The sequence below is a fragment of the Ictalurus furcatus genome, chromosome 9 (assembly GCF_023375685.1).
Source record: "Ictalurus furcatus strain D&B chromosome 9, Billie_1.0, whole genome shotgun sequence".
In the NCBI taxonomy this organism is placed as follows: Eukaryota; Metazoa; Chordata; class Actinopteri; order Siluriformes; family Ictaluridae; genus Ictalurus; species Ictalurus furcatus.
In genome coordinates, this window is record NC_071263.1 from 27,918,629 (window position 1) to 27,936,041 (window position 17,413).

The following is a 17,413-nucleotide window of genomic DNA, read 5'->3' on the forward strand; positions in this document are numbered from 1 at the left end:
GTTTCACATCACCTTCTTATTTCAACTTCTCACATTGCTATAAGTCCTAAATTCCCCCGTCCCAACTTTTTTGAACATGCTGTATGCGTCAATTTCAAAATAAACATTTATCTTCAAAAAAACTATGCAGTTGATAGATAAAACATCAAATTCCTCATCTTTATACGTTTTTTGTTTAAGTCAAAGTACAAATCATTTACAAGCATTTTCGATACTGTCCCAACTTTTTTGGAATTGGGGTTGTATTTAAAGGTTTTTAGTCTCTAACCTTAGTGCAGTTGGCAAATTGGTTAGCGCTGTCCCTCTCAATCGCTAGCACCTCCTCCAGCAGCCGGGCTGAAGAGCCACTAGTGTTCAATCCTGGTTTCTTCTTCAAAAGAAACCTATAAAGCACCAAACTCTGAGCCAAAAAGCAAATCCGAGAACATGATACTAAACCAAATCACCTATCTTAAAGAAACTAGTGCTGGAACCCTTGTTGTTCATTTTGTTTGATAGATAGTTATATCTTTGATAGCTTTCTAAAACAAGTGTTCTTGCTAGTCCCATATTGAGTACTTTTTGCATGCAATGGCATGGGCAATTTTGAGTCCAATCATCTTACTAATTTCTTTACAGAATAAGCTAAAGTGGTCACTGGTTTTATTTAAACTTGTTGTATGAGGTTTACTACAAACGTATGGCCCTCACAAGCCCTTTTTGAGAAAGACTACAATGGATTACAGTGAACTGACCTTTGCTTAAGTCTGGAAGTCTTTTCTTGGGCATGATCCTTATGGTTGTTTAGTTCATCTCTAGTTCCTGTGTGTCTGTGGGCCGACTTCATCAGCATTTCAAAGTCAGAGTCCACCTCCCCTTCTTCTGGTTCCTTAATGTGGCAGGCTACACTGCTAGCTGGAGGTACTGTGCCATCTACAGGATTGGTGAATACTTGTACACACTCTATGGGCAAGCTCAGGCGATAGAACTCAACATCAGTGCTGAGATTGTCGGGTAATCCCACTGACCGCTGGGTGACCTTCAGAGCTGGAAGGTGACCAACCGTCCCATCAATGTAACTAACCTGGGAGTACAATTAAACAAAGGTTACATCATTAGCTATTACACACTGTTTGACTTTTTTCTAGTAGTTTTCATAGTAGTGGTAGTTTAATACAGTATATATTAGATATTATTATTATATTATAAGATATTAGATTTTGAGGGGCATGGTGGCTTAGGGTTGGGGATTTGACTCCCACCTCTGCCCTGTGTGCATGGAGTTTGCATGCTCTCCCTGTGCTTTGAGGGTTTCTTCCAGGTATTCTAGTTTCCTCCCCAAATCCAAAGGCATGCATTGTAGCCTGAATGGCATTTTCCAAAATTGTCCATAGTGTGTGAATGTGTGTGCGATTGTGCCCAGTGATGGGCTGGCCCCCTGTCGAGGGGGTCCCCCGCCTCATGCCCAGAGTTCCCTGGAATAGGCTCCAGGCTCCTTTGTAGGATAAGCGGTACAGAAAATGGATGGATAGATATTAGATATTTTTGTTAGTCCTTATGTCTCTTCTTTATGTGTGAATTATTTTTTACTGCTGGCAAACCCTTAGAACCCTAGTCTTTTTTGAGATATTTTTACTTATTTTATTACTAGCTTTCTAAAATTGTATCTGTACGTAAAGGTCATATATACCCAGGGGCAGCTGGTATAAACGGGCTGGTATAAATTATCTTACCACGGTACTATCAACTCCCAAAGGAGGATTTTTTGGTTGACTCAGAGACCAGATGGGCTCAAGATCACCAAATGTGCCATGGGAACTTCAGTTGTTTGTCTAGGCCCACTGTGAGCTGTGAGTCTTGCACAATTGCTAGTATGCCTGATTGCATTCGGTGTCTTGATCCTGGCTGCTCTCCAGCTTTCACAAATCTGATCATCAGGGTAGGGGTGCACGTTCACTTCCTGCTGCTGCCATTGGCCAGGCTGATGGTTTATGCTATAGCTTTCAGTACCTGGTCATGGTGCCTGTGGTACCATCTCTCTCCAAGGGCTTTTAGGCTGCAGCTCAGGATGTGTTCCAGAGTTCCTCTCCTGGACTACAGTGGACAATCTGGTGACTCCACTTTACCCTAACTGAAGAGGTTTGATGGGCTAGGCAGGATGTTGTACACTGTTTAAACACAGAAATTGATGCACTGTGGTTCTGCTTGCCATAGATCCGCCCATGTAACCTTCCTGTCCATGGCCTGCACCCACCTCATTTAGGCTCCTTGCTGTTTCATTCCCATAGACCTGTTTTACCGCTTTTCATCTACACCTCATCCTTGATCAGTCTGCATCTCTTCCTTCCTTTAGCTGTTTCATAATGGGGAGTTGAGAATTTTCCAAGTCCAGCCCTTCCTCTAATCACTAATCCTACTAGGTCATTGTAGTGCAGCATGGCCTTCTCTGCTCTCCTTTTCCTGCTCATTTTGACCACCACACCATCTTGGGTCATGGAGTCACTGAAGTTTTTGTACATCATTACTTCTCTTGCCAGAGAAACCTTGAATTCCTCTTCTAGCAACTCCAAGGGATGCTGTAGTTTGGTGTTATTCCCTTTAGAGGGCAATGCTGCTAAGACTCCTGGGCTACCACCTTGCCTGGTACATTGTCCTTGGTCATGGCTATCTGGACCACCTTGTGGGGGATGGATTCATATGCAGTGGTCAGTTAGAGCCAGAGCACTGACTCTCTCTTGTTCTCTTATGCTTCCCTAATCAGCTGGGTTGCCACTTATGAACGTTCCAGACAGCCAGGTACTCTTGGGACACCTTATTGAAGTGCTATGTAGCTGTTGTCAGTGAGGAACTCCATCAGCCTCCTCACTACCCAGCAAAAGAAGATCTTTTCATTCCATGCTAAGCAATGAGATGATCCTGAACTGGTCAATTGCTTGCTCTTTGGAGAAGATCCCAGACTACTAATACTATAGTATGCCCATGCTAATCACTGAAACTTTGCTGAAACTGAAACCAAGTAGACCATGTACAAGAATGTCTGCCAACTGAGTTTCACAAATTCTATGGTCTAACCATTAAGGTCACTTTATTTACCTGTAAGCGGGGATGGTCCTCTGGTATTTGTACAAATAAGGGCTCTCTCCAGCTCATCCAGAGAGGTGGATCTTTGCTCATGTTCAGTGCAAAAGGCTGGTAGCCCTCCTGAAGCCCACACACACTGAAGTATTTCAGTGAGTTGACCTGCTGGCCTAAATTCAACTGTCCCACCTGATTCACACCCAAAACACACACAGGAACAAAGCCTGGGGTACAGAAGATCATACAAATTAAAATGTAAACAAATATAAACAAATCAAAATGAAAGTCATTTATGCAACAGCCATATTACAATGTAATAGCCAAGTTACTACTATGTAATTATCTGGGGGAAAAATTCATACTCAAGCGGTGCCATACACAATGTTATTATTAGTAGTAACAAGTGTATTACATTGCAGTAGACTTGTAATAACATGTAATAACGTGTTAAATTGGCATAGACGTAAAACCATATATTATTGTAGAAAAACTCACCACCAGTTGCACTGAACCCTTTGGAAGCAATTTCAGAGCCATAAGTGTTCAGCTGCAGCTCTCCGTTTAAAGTGACCATCATGGTTCTCCGAGTCAAATCCAACAAACAGCCAATCACATCCCCCTTCTGCCAAACATGACCAAATGGGGCAGTGCTCCCATGCCACCACTGACCCTACACAAATGAGACCAACAGACCAACAGCATTATTCCTAGAATTGCCTTTAAACTGAAAATCATTTTGGCAAATTGGATGGAAAGCAGTTGTGCTACCAAATAAACTGAAATGATAAAGCATTTAATGGCGAATTGTTCAATCCGAATTGTCCCTATATACGCACAGGGAATAGACAAAGGTCAAATAGATACCTTTGAGCCATCAAACACGTAGGCCTGCTCGTCTGACCACAACTCCATATCTGCTTGACATCCCACTCGAGCCCATCCCACTCTCATCTCTCCAGCAGTGACTGCCTCAAGCTCAAAATACCATTTCCCATCATGCACTGCGAACGTGTGCTCCACACGGAATATCCGAACCCTCTCCTCACTCGCAGCCTTCACGTCAGGGCCCAGGGCTAGAAATAAAGACGTCGTGTCAAATTAGTAGTGCTTTGGAATCGAGTTCACACTTCCTGTTTGTATACACTTCCTGTTTGTTCAGACTTCCTGTTTGTATCTTAATGATTGTAGACACCTAATTACCTGTAATTGTTCTTGTTCTGTCACATCAGACTGTGTGTTTTTAATCTCGTTTTTGCAGTGTTCTTCTCATTTTCTAGTTTCCGGCTCAGAATTACGGTTAGAATAGGATTAGCATGTCAGACTAAAGTGGACTATCAAAACTAATCAGACTGCTTATGTTAAATAGCTTAGAATTAAGATTCGAAGGATAATCTCATGCCCTGCGATGAATTGGCACCCTGTCCAGGGTGTACCCGGTCTTGTGCCCGATGCTCCCTGGGATAGGCTCCAGGTTCTCCATGACCCTGAAAAAAGGATAAGCAGTATAGAAGATGGATGGATGGATGGATGGATGGATAATCTCATGGTTTACTGCTGTCTTCTGCAGAGTATCTACAGAGGGAAGACGAATGCACCAAGAGATTCCCGGGCAAGAACGGCTGTGGCATTTCCACTAATCAAACTTGTTATCTTCTAGTGATGAGGTGACGTACCTGGTAATACTAATATTAGCTTCTGACTGTGCTAACCTACCAGATGTTATTCTTTTTGTTTATTATTATGTGCTAATAACTCACACTGCCATTCCTCTGATGCTTCTACAGAGTATCCAAAACCAAGCAGGGTTCCTAACACATCCCTCGCTGACTCTTTTGCACATTGTCTGCTTCTCTCATCCAACAGAGAGAACGGCACCAGATGAGGGCTCCTCTTCCCCTTAATGTCCTGAAACATGAAATGATACTATTTCTCATTCGAATCAAATCATTTTCAACAACAAAAAGTGTTCTTACTGATTGAAAACCGTAGGGAGGATGATGGATAATACATAGAGCAGAAGGCTGTAATGAACAGTGAAGTGATATTAAATACGCATGAATATCCGAATAACAGTACAATCAAGCCAAACTAACAAACGGGGCCTTGTAAACAAACAAAAGTCTCAAATAGATTAGGATACAGTGGCGTTCACTAATATTGGCACCCGTGTATGGTAAATATGTGCAAAGAAGGCTGTGAAAAATTGTCTTTATTGTTTAACTTTTTTTGATCTTTTGTTTAAAAAAAAAAAATCACAAAAATACTCTGCTCTCATGGATATCAAACAATTGCAAACAAAACACAGGTTTATAAAAAAATATCTTTGTTAAATATAAGTGTGCAACAATTATTGGCGCCCCTATGAATTCATATGAGAAAAATACATTTGAAGTATATTCCCATTGGTATTTTACATTTATTTAGTACACCTGGGTGACTAGGAATAGAAAATTGTTCAACCATGACATTCTGTTTGACAGGGGTATAAATATGAGGTAACACACCGGCCAAATTCCCTTAGTCGTTCATAATAGTGGGTAAGAGCAGGGAATATAGCTGTGATGTGCGGCAAAAGGTTGTTGAGCTTCACACAATGGGAAGTGTCTATAAGAAAATAGCACAAGCAATGAAAATACCCATTTCCACCATCAGGGCAATAATTAAGAAGTTCCAATCAACTGGAAATGTTATGAATCGACCTGGAATTGGACGTGTGACTATATCGTCTCAACGCACTGTGAAGAGGACGGTTCGAGTGGCCAAAAAATCTCCAAGGATCACAGCTGGAGAATTGCAGAAGTTAGTTGTGTCTTCAGGTCAGAAAGTTTGCAGTTGTTTGATATCCAAGAGAGCAGAGTATTTTGGTGAATTTTTTTAACAAAAGATCAAAAGGTGAAACAATAAAGACAATTTTTCACAGGCTTTTTTTTGCTCATATTTACCAAGGGTGCCAATATTAGTGGAGGGCACTGCATGTTAAGTTAATAACAAGGCCAGAGATATACGAGAGCAAGAGAGAACAAAACTGAAAAAAGGCAACACGGCTACTAATATCAATAGGTAGAACAAACGCGAGATAGCATATTATGCTAAATGCGAGAAGCAAAATGCTAAGCTAATGACATAACTTTAATGACTTTAATTCGAGGCATGATTTTATGCATTGTGCTGCTGCCATAAAACAGTTGTTTTGGGAGGCTTTAAACAAAAATGTATATACACACGATGTATTACACACAAACACACACACACACACGCACACACAATATACTGTTCATATTGCGTTTCTATGACTAAATGGCATTTCCTGGTGAGATTATTTCCTGCACACACAGTTCCATATGTCCGTTAGTGTGGTAACTCCACCTGCTGTGGTGCGTAGCTCCAGCCCTGCCTGATGTGCTCTCTGGCCCAGATGTTGTGCTCGTTCTCAGCCAGCGCTTCCACCAGAGCTTCCTGAGCAGCGCTTAGAGAAACTCCGGACTGATCCACCGGAGCCGGCATGTAACCGTTCCACAGTTCATGCCTGCACAGGTGAAAGATTTCGGGTTTGGATCTGAGGTCTGATCTGACGGTCTGCTGAGACCTGCCTTTCTCTGATTAACAGTCATACTGTATACTGTTCATTCTCCACAATGTTCTCTACATTACACTGGCCTTCAGGTCTTTCTCCTTCTACTCCTGGTGGACAAATCATACATTCATTAGCTAGCCTACTGGCCAAGGGTTCTTTCTTTCTTTCTTTCTTTCTTTCTCCCTTGTTTCTTTGTTTTCTTTCTTTAGTTTGTGTCTTTGAATTGCCTTTTCTTTCTGTCTTTCTTTCTGCCTTGTTTCTTTCTTGTCTTTCTTTAGTTTGTCTGTTAATTGCCTTTTCTTTCTTTCTTTCTTTCTTTCTTTCATGTTTTGTTTTTATCTTTCTTTCTGCCTTGTTTCTTTGTACCCTTTCTTTAGTTTGTCTTTCAATTGTCTTTTCTTTCATTCATTCGTTCATTATTTCATTCTTTCTTTCTATCTTTCTTTCTGCCTTGTTTCTTTTTCTTTCTTTAGTTTGTGTCTTTGAATTGCCTTTTTTTTATTTATTTATTTATTTATTTATTTATTTATTTGGTTTGTCTTTGTTTCCTTTATTTAATTCTTTCTGTTTTCTTCGTATTTTTATTTACTTTTTTCTTTCTTCCTTCCTTCATTCCTTCTTTTTTGTGCTAATTGCCTATTCTTGTTTGAGACGTACTTGTTTGAGAGCCGGGCGTACTTGACCTTCTCCTCTGCGTGGTCATCAGACAGTCCGATACGAGCTCCGAGAGCCAACAGAGACCTGGAGAAAGATGTGAAAAAGGATCAAAAGTAGGAAACATCTCAAGACTGAAGAGTTTGAGTCATAAGGACTGGGAATAACTGTCCCCTGAATATATCCCCATATGTCCATCATTTTAAGTAGAGATCAACGTGTAAAAACACGTATAAAGGTGTTATTAAACGTCTGCGCTCTTCTGTCACGACACTACATCTGCCATGCTTCTCTTCTGAATAATGAAACTCTTCCATGTGACATGTCTTATTAGGGAAACGTTTGACTCTGATAGGTTGGCCAGGAGTCTCAAACAACCAATCAGTGGACGTTGCCTTCATTTTTGAATAAATCCATTCTTCTTATTATGCAGGAAGAGCAGTACCTCAGGGTGTGTTCAGCGGCCTGGAGGTTGCTGCGTTTCTCCTGATCTGGAAGTTTGGAAAACTCCACCAGTCCAGGGTGAACCTGTTTACTGTCATCCCTCACCTTCACAACACACACAACACACACACACACACACACACACATACAGACTGTTTTTATACTGCGTACTGATCTATTCTGTGTAATTATCCAATCAATCTGAATGTAGTTAAAGGAGTTCCCACAGTGTATACGACATTCAGTGTATCCCTCGTTCATTTGTAAGAAATAATCTTGGGGGAGGGGGAGGGGGCGGGACTAAATTTTTAAATAAGAGCCACTTATATAGCCAAAGAACAAGCACTAACAATGACTAACAGTCTCTCTATCTTTTTTTCTTTCTTTCTTTCTTTAGTTTTTATATTGCCACTGTCACTATGGTTACCATGTAGCGAGTCGAGTGATTTTTCACCTGCCTGTGTGCAAAAAAAAAAAAATTTAATGGTGCTGTTGTGTTCTTTCTTTCTTTTTCTTTCATTTATTTATTTATTTATTTATTTATTTGTCGATCCTTTCTTCCTTTCTTTAGTCTTGTGTTTGTCTTCTTTTTCTTTCTTTCTTTGTCTTTATTTCCGTCTTTTTTTTCCCTGCCACTATGGTTACCATGTCGCGAGTCGAGTGATTTATCACCTGCGTGTGTGTATAAAAAAACAATGGTGCTGTTGTGTTCTTTCTTTCTTTTCTATCTTTCTTTCAATTATTTTTTACTTTTAAATATTTCCTCGATTGTTTCTCTTTTTTTTTCTTTCTTTGTTTTTCTTTTTTCGTGTCTGTCCTTTCTTCCTTTCTGTTATCTTGTGTTTTTGTCTTCTTTTTTTTCTTTCTTATTTTCTTTCTTTCCTTTACCCGTCACTACGGTTACCATGTAGTGAGTCAGGTGATTTTTTTTTTCACCTGCCTGAAAAACAAATACAATCGCTTTTGTGTTCTTCCTTTCTTTCTTTTATTTTTTAGTCTTTTATTTTTCTTCATTGTTTCTTTGTTTATTCATTTATTTGTTTTCTTTTTTTATGTCTGTCCGTGCTTTCATTCATTCATTCATTCATTCATTCATTCTTTCTTTCTTTCTCTCTTTATGTCTTTCTGTCTCCCTTTTTCCCTGTCACCATGGTTACCATGTGAGAGACTGGTGTGATGCTGTCGTTGTGTTTGGACTCACCGGCCCGTGTGTCCATCCCTGCTCGGTTTTCTCCAGCAGCCAGAGCTCATGCAGATTCTCAGCCAGTCTCTCTCTGATCAGCTCCAGCTGAGGAGGCAGCGTCACCTGATTCAACACACACACACACACACACACACACACACACAAGTTTAAAAAATCACTCTTAAACAATGGATAAGATAAAATAAGATGCACAGAAGCGCTAGAGGAAGTAACATGTGGTCGTATTAAAGGTCAAAGGTGAAGGTATCGGAGGTTTGTCTCACCTGATTGGTATCCACTGGTGTAGGGGTAAAGACCACCGGCTCAGTGGATACAGCAGGGCCTAAAAGTTCACGCCCGCTGTTTCCCTGACCCCGTGTGACCTCTTCACACAGCTCCAATCTGCAGCGCCCCCTGGGGAGTAAAGCCTCAGCACACGGTGAGAATCCGGCAGGAGGCAGGAATTTAAACTCCCCCTGCTGACCTCCGAACAGCAAACGTACCCTGCAACAAAAAAACATGCAGCGTTCATGCGCTGAGTTCTAATGCATGTCCAGGTCACCGGTTTCATTTCTGCAGCATAATCAATACAAGGTGAAGTAATTCCATTTTAAAGAAATGTAAAAGATCAAATAACATCCACACCTGACTTCAGCTGAAACGTTTAATAATAATTTATAATTAAAAATGAAATAAAATCCACTAGAGATGCACCGATACTAGATTTCTCAGCCGATACCGATAAGCGATTATTCAGAGTGATATCGGCCGATACCGATACCGATACCGATAGTTCTGCCTCTTATCCCTTCTTTTAAATGAATAATAATGAATTCCACAATTCTGAAAGAAATGCAAATAAAAACTTTATTCTCTCCATTTCAACAAGTTGACCTGACTCCAGAAACATGTGAAAGGACTAATTGAAAATTGTCACCTGACTCCAGCGGAGAAACTGACCACAGGAAACATGAGCGCGTCGGTGTTGAAATTCTCCAGCATGCCCTGCACCGGCTGCCCGTTCACTCGGAAAGAAATACACTTCGCACCGAGGTCGAGGCAACAGCTGATGACATCATCCTCCCTCAGCAGACGCTGACTGACCGAGCTGACCCTGCGACCTACGCCACCTACGCTCGGATGAAAGTACTGCAACTAAATCATGCGTGATTACAGAATGCCAGACTCGTGTCATTAAAAATGATGAATCCACTCGATTGAACCATTCGGTCTAATACTTTTACTCACAGAACTTATTTAATGACACGATTTAAATCGAGGTCAAGTGTGAAAGAAAATAATATCGCCAAAAACAAATAAATGAAGTGAAGAAAAAGAAACAAAACGAAATTAAATGTAATCAAATGAAAAGAATATCTGAATCTAAACAAGTTAGGGGAATGTAATAAGAGCTTACGAAAAATCTACTAAATCAACTAAATAATAAAAATATAAATGATAAATTAAAATAAATTCAAATTAAAATTATATAAATAAACTAAAGGAAAACACTGCACATATCTACCCAGAGAAAGTTATTATTATTATTAGTAGTAGTAGTAGTAGTGGTATTATTATTATTATTATTATTATTATTATTATTATTATACATATGTTAATAATAACAAACTAATATAAAATATATATATTTTTAAAAGCAAACATACTAAAAGCAAACTAAAAGAAACGAAGAGAGTTTGTGGAAGAGATACAGGTTGAGTTTTACATTTTTGTCTCGTCTCACCTGTCCACAGGTGCAGGCCGTCGAAGCCGTATGAGCGCAGGTCGTCTCCGACTCCGTTTGACCCCCAGCTGTGACCTCCCGTTGGAGGGGGGTGGTAACCTGCGCTACAGGCCCAACCCACCCTCAGGTGAGAAGGCTCAGGTGTCACGAAAGGCTCCGCCTTCTCCACCACCACCTCATAATACCACTTCCTGTACTGTGCGGAGTTGTCTCCCATGCAGAGGTAGATGTTCGGGCGAACACTGACACAAAACATACACAAGCATTTCTGAACTGAAGGTACAAAGTAGAAATTCCGCTCAAATGGAAAAAAAATATACACATTTCACATGGGATTATGCGTTTAACGTGAAAAACGTGTGACGGTACCATGTTATAGCTTGAAATGACAAATGTGGATTCACGTAAACACACGTGATGTCTTGTGAACTATATTTGATCACAAACAACCAAAAAAACTCATGGAAAATGAATCGACTGAAAAAAATCAGGTGTGCAAAATAAAGTCACGTGCGTTACATGTGGAATTTTTTTTTTTTTCAATTGTTGAAAAATGTATTGTTTTTTAAAAAAAATAATGTGAAAAATATTTTAACAAACACATGCATTACATGTGGAAAATTTAAATGTGAAAATTTTAAATAAATGATTTAAAGAAATAGTGTGAAAAATAAAATAACAGCTCTGAGTCTTCTCCTATAACGCCTGATGAGGTTGGAGAATACATGGCGAGGGATCTGAGAGCGTTCCTCCATACAGAATCTCTCCAGATCCTTCACATTTGGAGGTCCACACTGGTGGACTCTCCTCTTCAGTTCACCCCACAGGTTCTCTATGGGGTTCAGGTCAGGGGACTGGGATGGCCATGGCAGGATCTTGATTTTGTGGTCAGTAAACCATTTTTGTGTTGATTTTGATGATGTTTTGGATCATTGTCCTGCTGAAGATCCAACCACGGCCCATTTGAAGCTTTCTGACAGAGGCAGTCAGGTTTTCATTTAATATCTGTTGATATTTGATGGAGTCCATGATGCCATGTATCCTAACAAGATGTCCAGGTCCTCTGGCAGAAAAACAGCCCCAAAACATTAAAGATCCACCTCCATATTTACCCGTGGGCATGAGGTACTTTTCCATATGGCTACCTCTCTGTGTGCACCAAACCCACCTCTGGTGTTTATTACCAAAAAGCTCTATTCTGGTTTCATCTGACCACAGAACCCGATCCCATTTGAAGTTCCAGTAGTGTCTGCACACTGAAGACGCTCGAGTTTGTTTTCAGATGAGAGTAGAGGCTTTTTTCTTGAAACCCTTCCAAACAACTTGTGGTGATGTAGGTGAATTCGGATTGTAGTTTTGGAGACTTTCTGACCCCAAGACAAAACTAACATCTGCATTTCTCCAGCTGTGATCCTTGGAGATTTTTTATCCACTCGAACCGTCCTCTTCACAGTGCGTTGAGACGATATAGACACACGTCCAATTCCAGGTCATAACATTTCCAGTTGACTGGAACTTCTTAATTATTGCCCTGATGGTGGAAATGGGCGTTTTCAATGCTTGTGCTATTTTCTTATAGACACGCCCCATTGTGTGAAGCTCAACAACCTTTTGCCGCACATCACAGCTATATTCCTCGCTCTTACCCATTCTTATGAACGACTAAGGGAATTTGGCCTACAGTATGTGTCATGGTTGAACAATTTCCTGTTCCAAGTCAAGTACAAAAAAAACATAAAATATCAATGGGAATATACTTCAAATATATTTTTCTCATATGAATTCATAGGGGTGCCAATAATTGTTGCACACCTATATTTTCAAAGATATTGCGATTGTTTGAGATTCATGAGAGCAGAGGATTTTTGTTACATTTTTTTTAACAAAATATCAAAAGTTTAAACAATAAAGACAATTTTTCACAGCCTTCTTCGCTCGTATTTACCAAGGGTGCCAATATTAGCGGAGAGGATTATATTTATCTGTCTGTCTATCTCTCATTTAAGGTAAACTACAATAAAAGGTGCGGTGTGTACCTGGTGACGTGGTTCATCAGGCGGCTCTGCAGCAGTAAGTCTCTCTCAGGCAGCAGTGTGTCACAGATCAGGTGCTGATTAGAGCGCACTGCTGTACCATGACACACACACAGTGAACACAGCACCTCCAGGATCTACACACACACACACACACACACACACACACACACACACACACACACACACCAAAAAAATCTCAGTGCATATCTAAACTATTGTAACGCACAATATGGAACACAGACATACACACACACACACACACACTGGAGCAGTACCTTGTGGTTGCGTCCGTGTTTGTCTAAAAGTGTGATGATGGAGCGAATGTGTTCTTCTTTAATAAAACTCAGGGCTTCTGGACTTTCCATTAATACACAGTGCAGCACTTCAAGAATTCCTGAAGCACACAGAGAAGCCATCAGTCACTATAGCAACAAGTCATTGTCACGTCATTTACATAATGGAGGTTAGGACGGAAGCAAATGCAGTTAACAAGGTTTATTATAAAGAGAGCCAGGCAGACAAATCCAAAATGGTAATCAAATGGCGTGGTCAAATAACAATGCAAAAGGTCAAGCGATCGGCAGACAGACATAAAAAAAAGGGCAAGGCAAAACACGAAACCAGAAACCAGAAACAAAGTCAATACACATGAATCGAGAAAGAGAACTAGGGACAAGCGATTAGTAATGAGATAAACTCAATACTACGCGATGTGCAAAGAGACACGAGGGGTTTAAAGGACAAACGTAATCAGGGGTGAAACACAGGACAGCTGAAAACAATGATGGCACACCGACGGGAAACAACCAATGGCAATGCAGGGGCGGAGACAAGACAAAAACCATAACAAAAGCACATGTCCAAAGTAAACAAAGTCAATGTCACTGAAGACCCAGAAGCATGCGCTCGCTAAGAGCTCGCGGATCGAACTCGCGCTTCGGGTCTCCGAGCACTCTGCAATACTGCAGCGCTGGCTCGAGGGGAAATCGTGTCAGTCATCAGCAGTAGATACCCTAAATATAATTTTATATTATTATTATTATATATTCTACTTTATATTATTATATATTCTACTATCATTATCATTGCTATTATTGCTGTTCCTTATGATATATAATAATACTAAGTATAATTTTATTATAAACTAATGTAGTAATTAATATATGCATTTCTTTATAATAATAATAATAATAATAATAATAATAATAATAATAATAATAATATATTTCAAAAGTTGTAGTAGTCTCTGTTTTTTATTAATATATAAAATAATAGTAAAAAATATCTATGCAATTAGATTTTAAATAACAGAATATTATTATATTTGAATGTTATATTATAGTTTTTACGAGCTATTTGCTTTTGGTATTAAGGAATAATATTACATATTATGTAAAAATCATATTTCAGGACAGTCATTTTAAATTTACTACTTGTTGAATGTCATTATTATTATTATTATTATTATTATTATTATTGTTGTTGTTGTTGTTGTTGTTGTTGTTTTCTGTGTATTATTAATATCTAAAATAACTTAAAATGTACATTCTGTTATTGTTCTGTTCTATCATTATTTATTTCTAATATATAATCAATAAAATAGCATTTTAATACCATACTTAATTTTGTTACAGTGTTTTTGTTTTTACATAACATTTGCATTTCTTACTTTTGTTGTTGTTGTTGTTGTTGTAGGTGTTGTTAAATGTTAAGAACGTGAATTTTAATCCATGTGCAAATCCACCAAAAAAATGATCATGTACTGATACAACCGTTAACGTGAAGCTTGGCTCAGTTGGATGTACGGTTCTTGTATGTGATAATAAAAACCCACCAGTGGAGGCCTCAAGTCTCTCCAGTCTGCTGATCAGCCAGTCCAGAGAGCTGGAGAACTGAGAGCAGTTATTCTGATTCCCCCGGATCAGCGCCGCTAAGAGGAAAAGAAAGTCCAGAATGAGAAATTATCATTAGACCAGCTTTTCATTCACACGATGAATAATTCACATCATGATATCTGTTGAATTTATTTTTATTATATTTTAAAAGCATTATTTTGTCCCATTTTTACCATAAAGTCAAGGAAAGTAGTAGTAGGAGTAATAATAATAATAATGATAATAATAATTATTATCATTATTATCATTATTATTATTATTATTATTATTATTATTATACAAACTATAACAACTTTTAAACTGAGAAAGATTACAATAGTAGGAATATATAAGGACAATTCAAGCAACCCATAAAATGAGACAAAAACAATAATAATAATAATAATAATAATAATAATAATAATAATAATAATAAGATAATAAGATAATGTATTACAATAAACAAACCCAAGAATAAAAGTAAGGAATAAAAACAGAAATAAATAAAAGTAAGCAATAAGATGAAAAAAGTTTGAAACGATATTGATGAAACAATATTTCGTCCCACATCCCATAATATTCTGCATCAGTCTACTCCTGTTTGATTACATCCTATACCTAAAACATAGCTTTATATAACATGGAGGTAATAAATATATAAATATATAAGCAGACATTTGTGTTAAAAAACATTGTCATAATGCTTTTTTTTTACCCAGAAGCACATAGAGGGAGCTCAAAATGGCTTCCCATGCATCTCCCGCCTCTTTCCCAGCAGCCTCGGCAAAATGAGCCGCACTGCTATACAGGTGCAGGTGATCAATGCAGTCTAGGACCAAAGTAATTACACCCTGAGAGAGAAAGAGAGATGAGCTACACAGATTTTTGTTTATATAGTACACACGCATAACCAAACACCCATAATCCTTTGCAGCACATTTTACCTCTTCCTGGAACAGGTTCTGTCTGTTCTTTAGCGCTCCGCTGCTGCTCTGTCTGGTCTCGTGGCTCCAGCATTCGTCAGGCAGCCGGAAATAACCAATCAGATCACACAAACTCAAACGCAGCATTTCTATCGGAAGATCCACGGCTGCAACGTTGGCTCGGTGAGTGAGATCATCTAAACTCCTGGATAAATTAAGCAGCAGTGGACGAGTCATGTGACAGCCAGCGAACAAATCCATGATCAAATCTGGAATATGTCTACAAGTTAAGGAATGGCTTGGGGGTGGAAATTCTAAATGAATACAATTTTCCAAAAAACGAAACGCTGTAAAGTTATGACGGCGGCCATCTTGGATGACCGGAATTAGTTTTCTAGACACTTTTTTTTTTACATCAATAGTATGCGGTAAGTTCCCGAGTGCTGGAACGCTTGCCACGTGCTTTTGCTGTAATTCTTGTCTCCACCAGTTCTTGTCATTTGTATATTTCTAGAATTTGCCTTTATATACTTTTATATATCATTTTAAGTTCAGATTCACAGAATCGTAACTGAGTCACGCCTCTGTTTTACTTAAACTCCACCCCATGTGCGTAACTAACAGGTAACTTCTGAATAGTTCTCCATTTCCGGAGTAACGACTGAGGTCTGAATACAAATGTGCACAATGTCTGGATTAAATCCCCACTATGGGCGAGTAACTCAACTCTTTCAGTGCTACACAGGACTTAGAATCGATCATTTCTACCGTATAATGCTTGTGAACAGGAGAGTCGAGCTCCGAATGAGACTGGCAGCTTTACACTCCTCCGTCTGCGAGCGAGAGAGTGTGAGTCCATCATCCATGTGACCTTCTGAATGGAGTATGGCCTTAAAAAAAATCAAAACGCTCCCTGTTATAATAATAATACTAATAATAATAATAATAATAATAATGTGTGTGTGTGTGTGTGTGTGTCTGTTTACCTGTTTGTGCGACTGCGTCTCCTTCCTCCTCTTCGAGTCGCTGGTCTGGTAGGTGAGCCATAAACCGGAGTCCACATGCTGGACTAAACAGACAGAGTCACCGTATTTGATCTCCGGAATTCCCATCCCGTCTTTCTTCCAGACACAGAGTGGGAATTCTTGGCCAGCGTCCTACAGAGACACACGGATGGGGATCAGTATCAGGTTATCGTGCTTTACTTCAGTTCAATTCAATTCAATTTTATTCGTGTAGCGCGTTTAACAATGGACGTTGTCTCAAAGGAGCTTTACAGAAACATATAAACACAGGATAGAGATTTTAAGAGTGTGAATTTATCCCTATTGAGCGAGACGGTGGTGACGGTGGTGAGGAAAAACTCAATAAGATGATACGAGGAAGAAACCTTGAGAGGAACCAGACTCAGAAGGGAACCCGTAATCATCTGGGGAACGACGGATAGTGTGAAAGTGAAAGGAAGTTCATTATGGTTTTATATGAAGTCTGTTTGTTGAACTAGTCCACTGTTCACTAAAGGAGACCCGAGTGTAAAACTGTACGTGGTAATCGCAGTCCCAAGGACATCGCTGCAACCGTAGTCCCAACAACAACAACGAGAATGTCCGTGTGGAATTGGAGTTGATGAGAGCTCCATCCAGAGGTAGGGCATCTGAACATTTACAACATCTAAACTACATCAGTTTCTACATCCAACATGAGGAAATATGTTGGATATAGCTGCAGCTGAATTCTAGCAAAAAAGTTCAAAATGATGACAAAACAAATTTGGCCAAGTTGAGTTTAAATGCCCAAATTTTCTGTTGACACTTTAAGATGTTTACTTCAACACATGCTGCCTCCTCATTCATATACACAATCAACCAAGTCATCATTTATTTTCATTTTTAAATGGTCTCTTGCTCTTACGTTACACCATAAT

At 39.2% G+C, this 17,413-nt stretch overlaps 1 protein-coding gene across 1 annotated transcript in view; it reads right to left on the reverse strand.

Moving 5' to 3' along the window:
- The window catches only part of ryr2b (ryanodine receptor 2b (cardiac)), a 78,939-nt gene extending 63,219 nt beyond the window's left edge, over positions 1-15,720 (reverse strand). The window contains exons 1-17 of the mRNA XM_053633648.1: positions 15,282-15,720; positions 14,527-14,622; positions 12,968-13,086; positions 12,693-12,826; positions 10,657-10,898; positions 9,850-10,042; positions 9,197-9,416; positions 8,931-9,035; positions 7,731-7,834; positions 7,289-7,372; positions 6,424-6,583; positions 4,815-4,962; positions 3,922-4,130; positions 3,553-3,727; positions 3,073-3,281; positions 735-1,063; positions 269-383 (exon numbers count right to left, since the gene is read on the reverse strand). Coding sequence (XP_053489623.1) covers positions 269-383; positions 735-1,063; positions 3,073-3,281; positions 3,553-3,727; positions 3,922-4,130; positions 4,815-4,962; positions 6,424-6,583; positions 7,289-7,372; positions 7,731-7,834; positions 8,931-9,035; positions 9,197-9,416; positions 9,850-10,042; positions 10,657-10,898; positions 12,693-12,826; positions 12,968-13,086; positions 14,527-14,622; positions 15,282-15,636 — 2,997 coding nt within the window. The 5' untranslated portion in view covers positions 15,637-15,720. The remainder of the gene's footprint in view (positions 1-268; positions 384-734; positions 1,064-3,072; positions 3,282-3,552; positions 3,728-3,921; positions 4,131-4,814; positions 4,963-6,423; positions 6,584-7,288; positions 7,373-7,730; positions 7,835-8,930; positions 9,036-9,196; positions 9,417-9,849; positions 10,043-10,656; positions 10,899-12,692; positions 12,827-12,967; positions 13,087-14,526; positions 14,623-15,281) is intronic.
- Between the last annotated feature and the right edge of the window lie 1,693 nt (positions 15,721-17,413).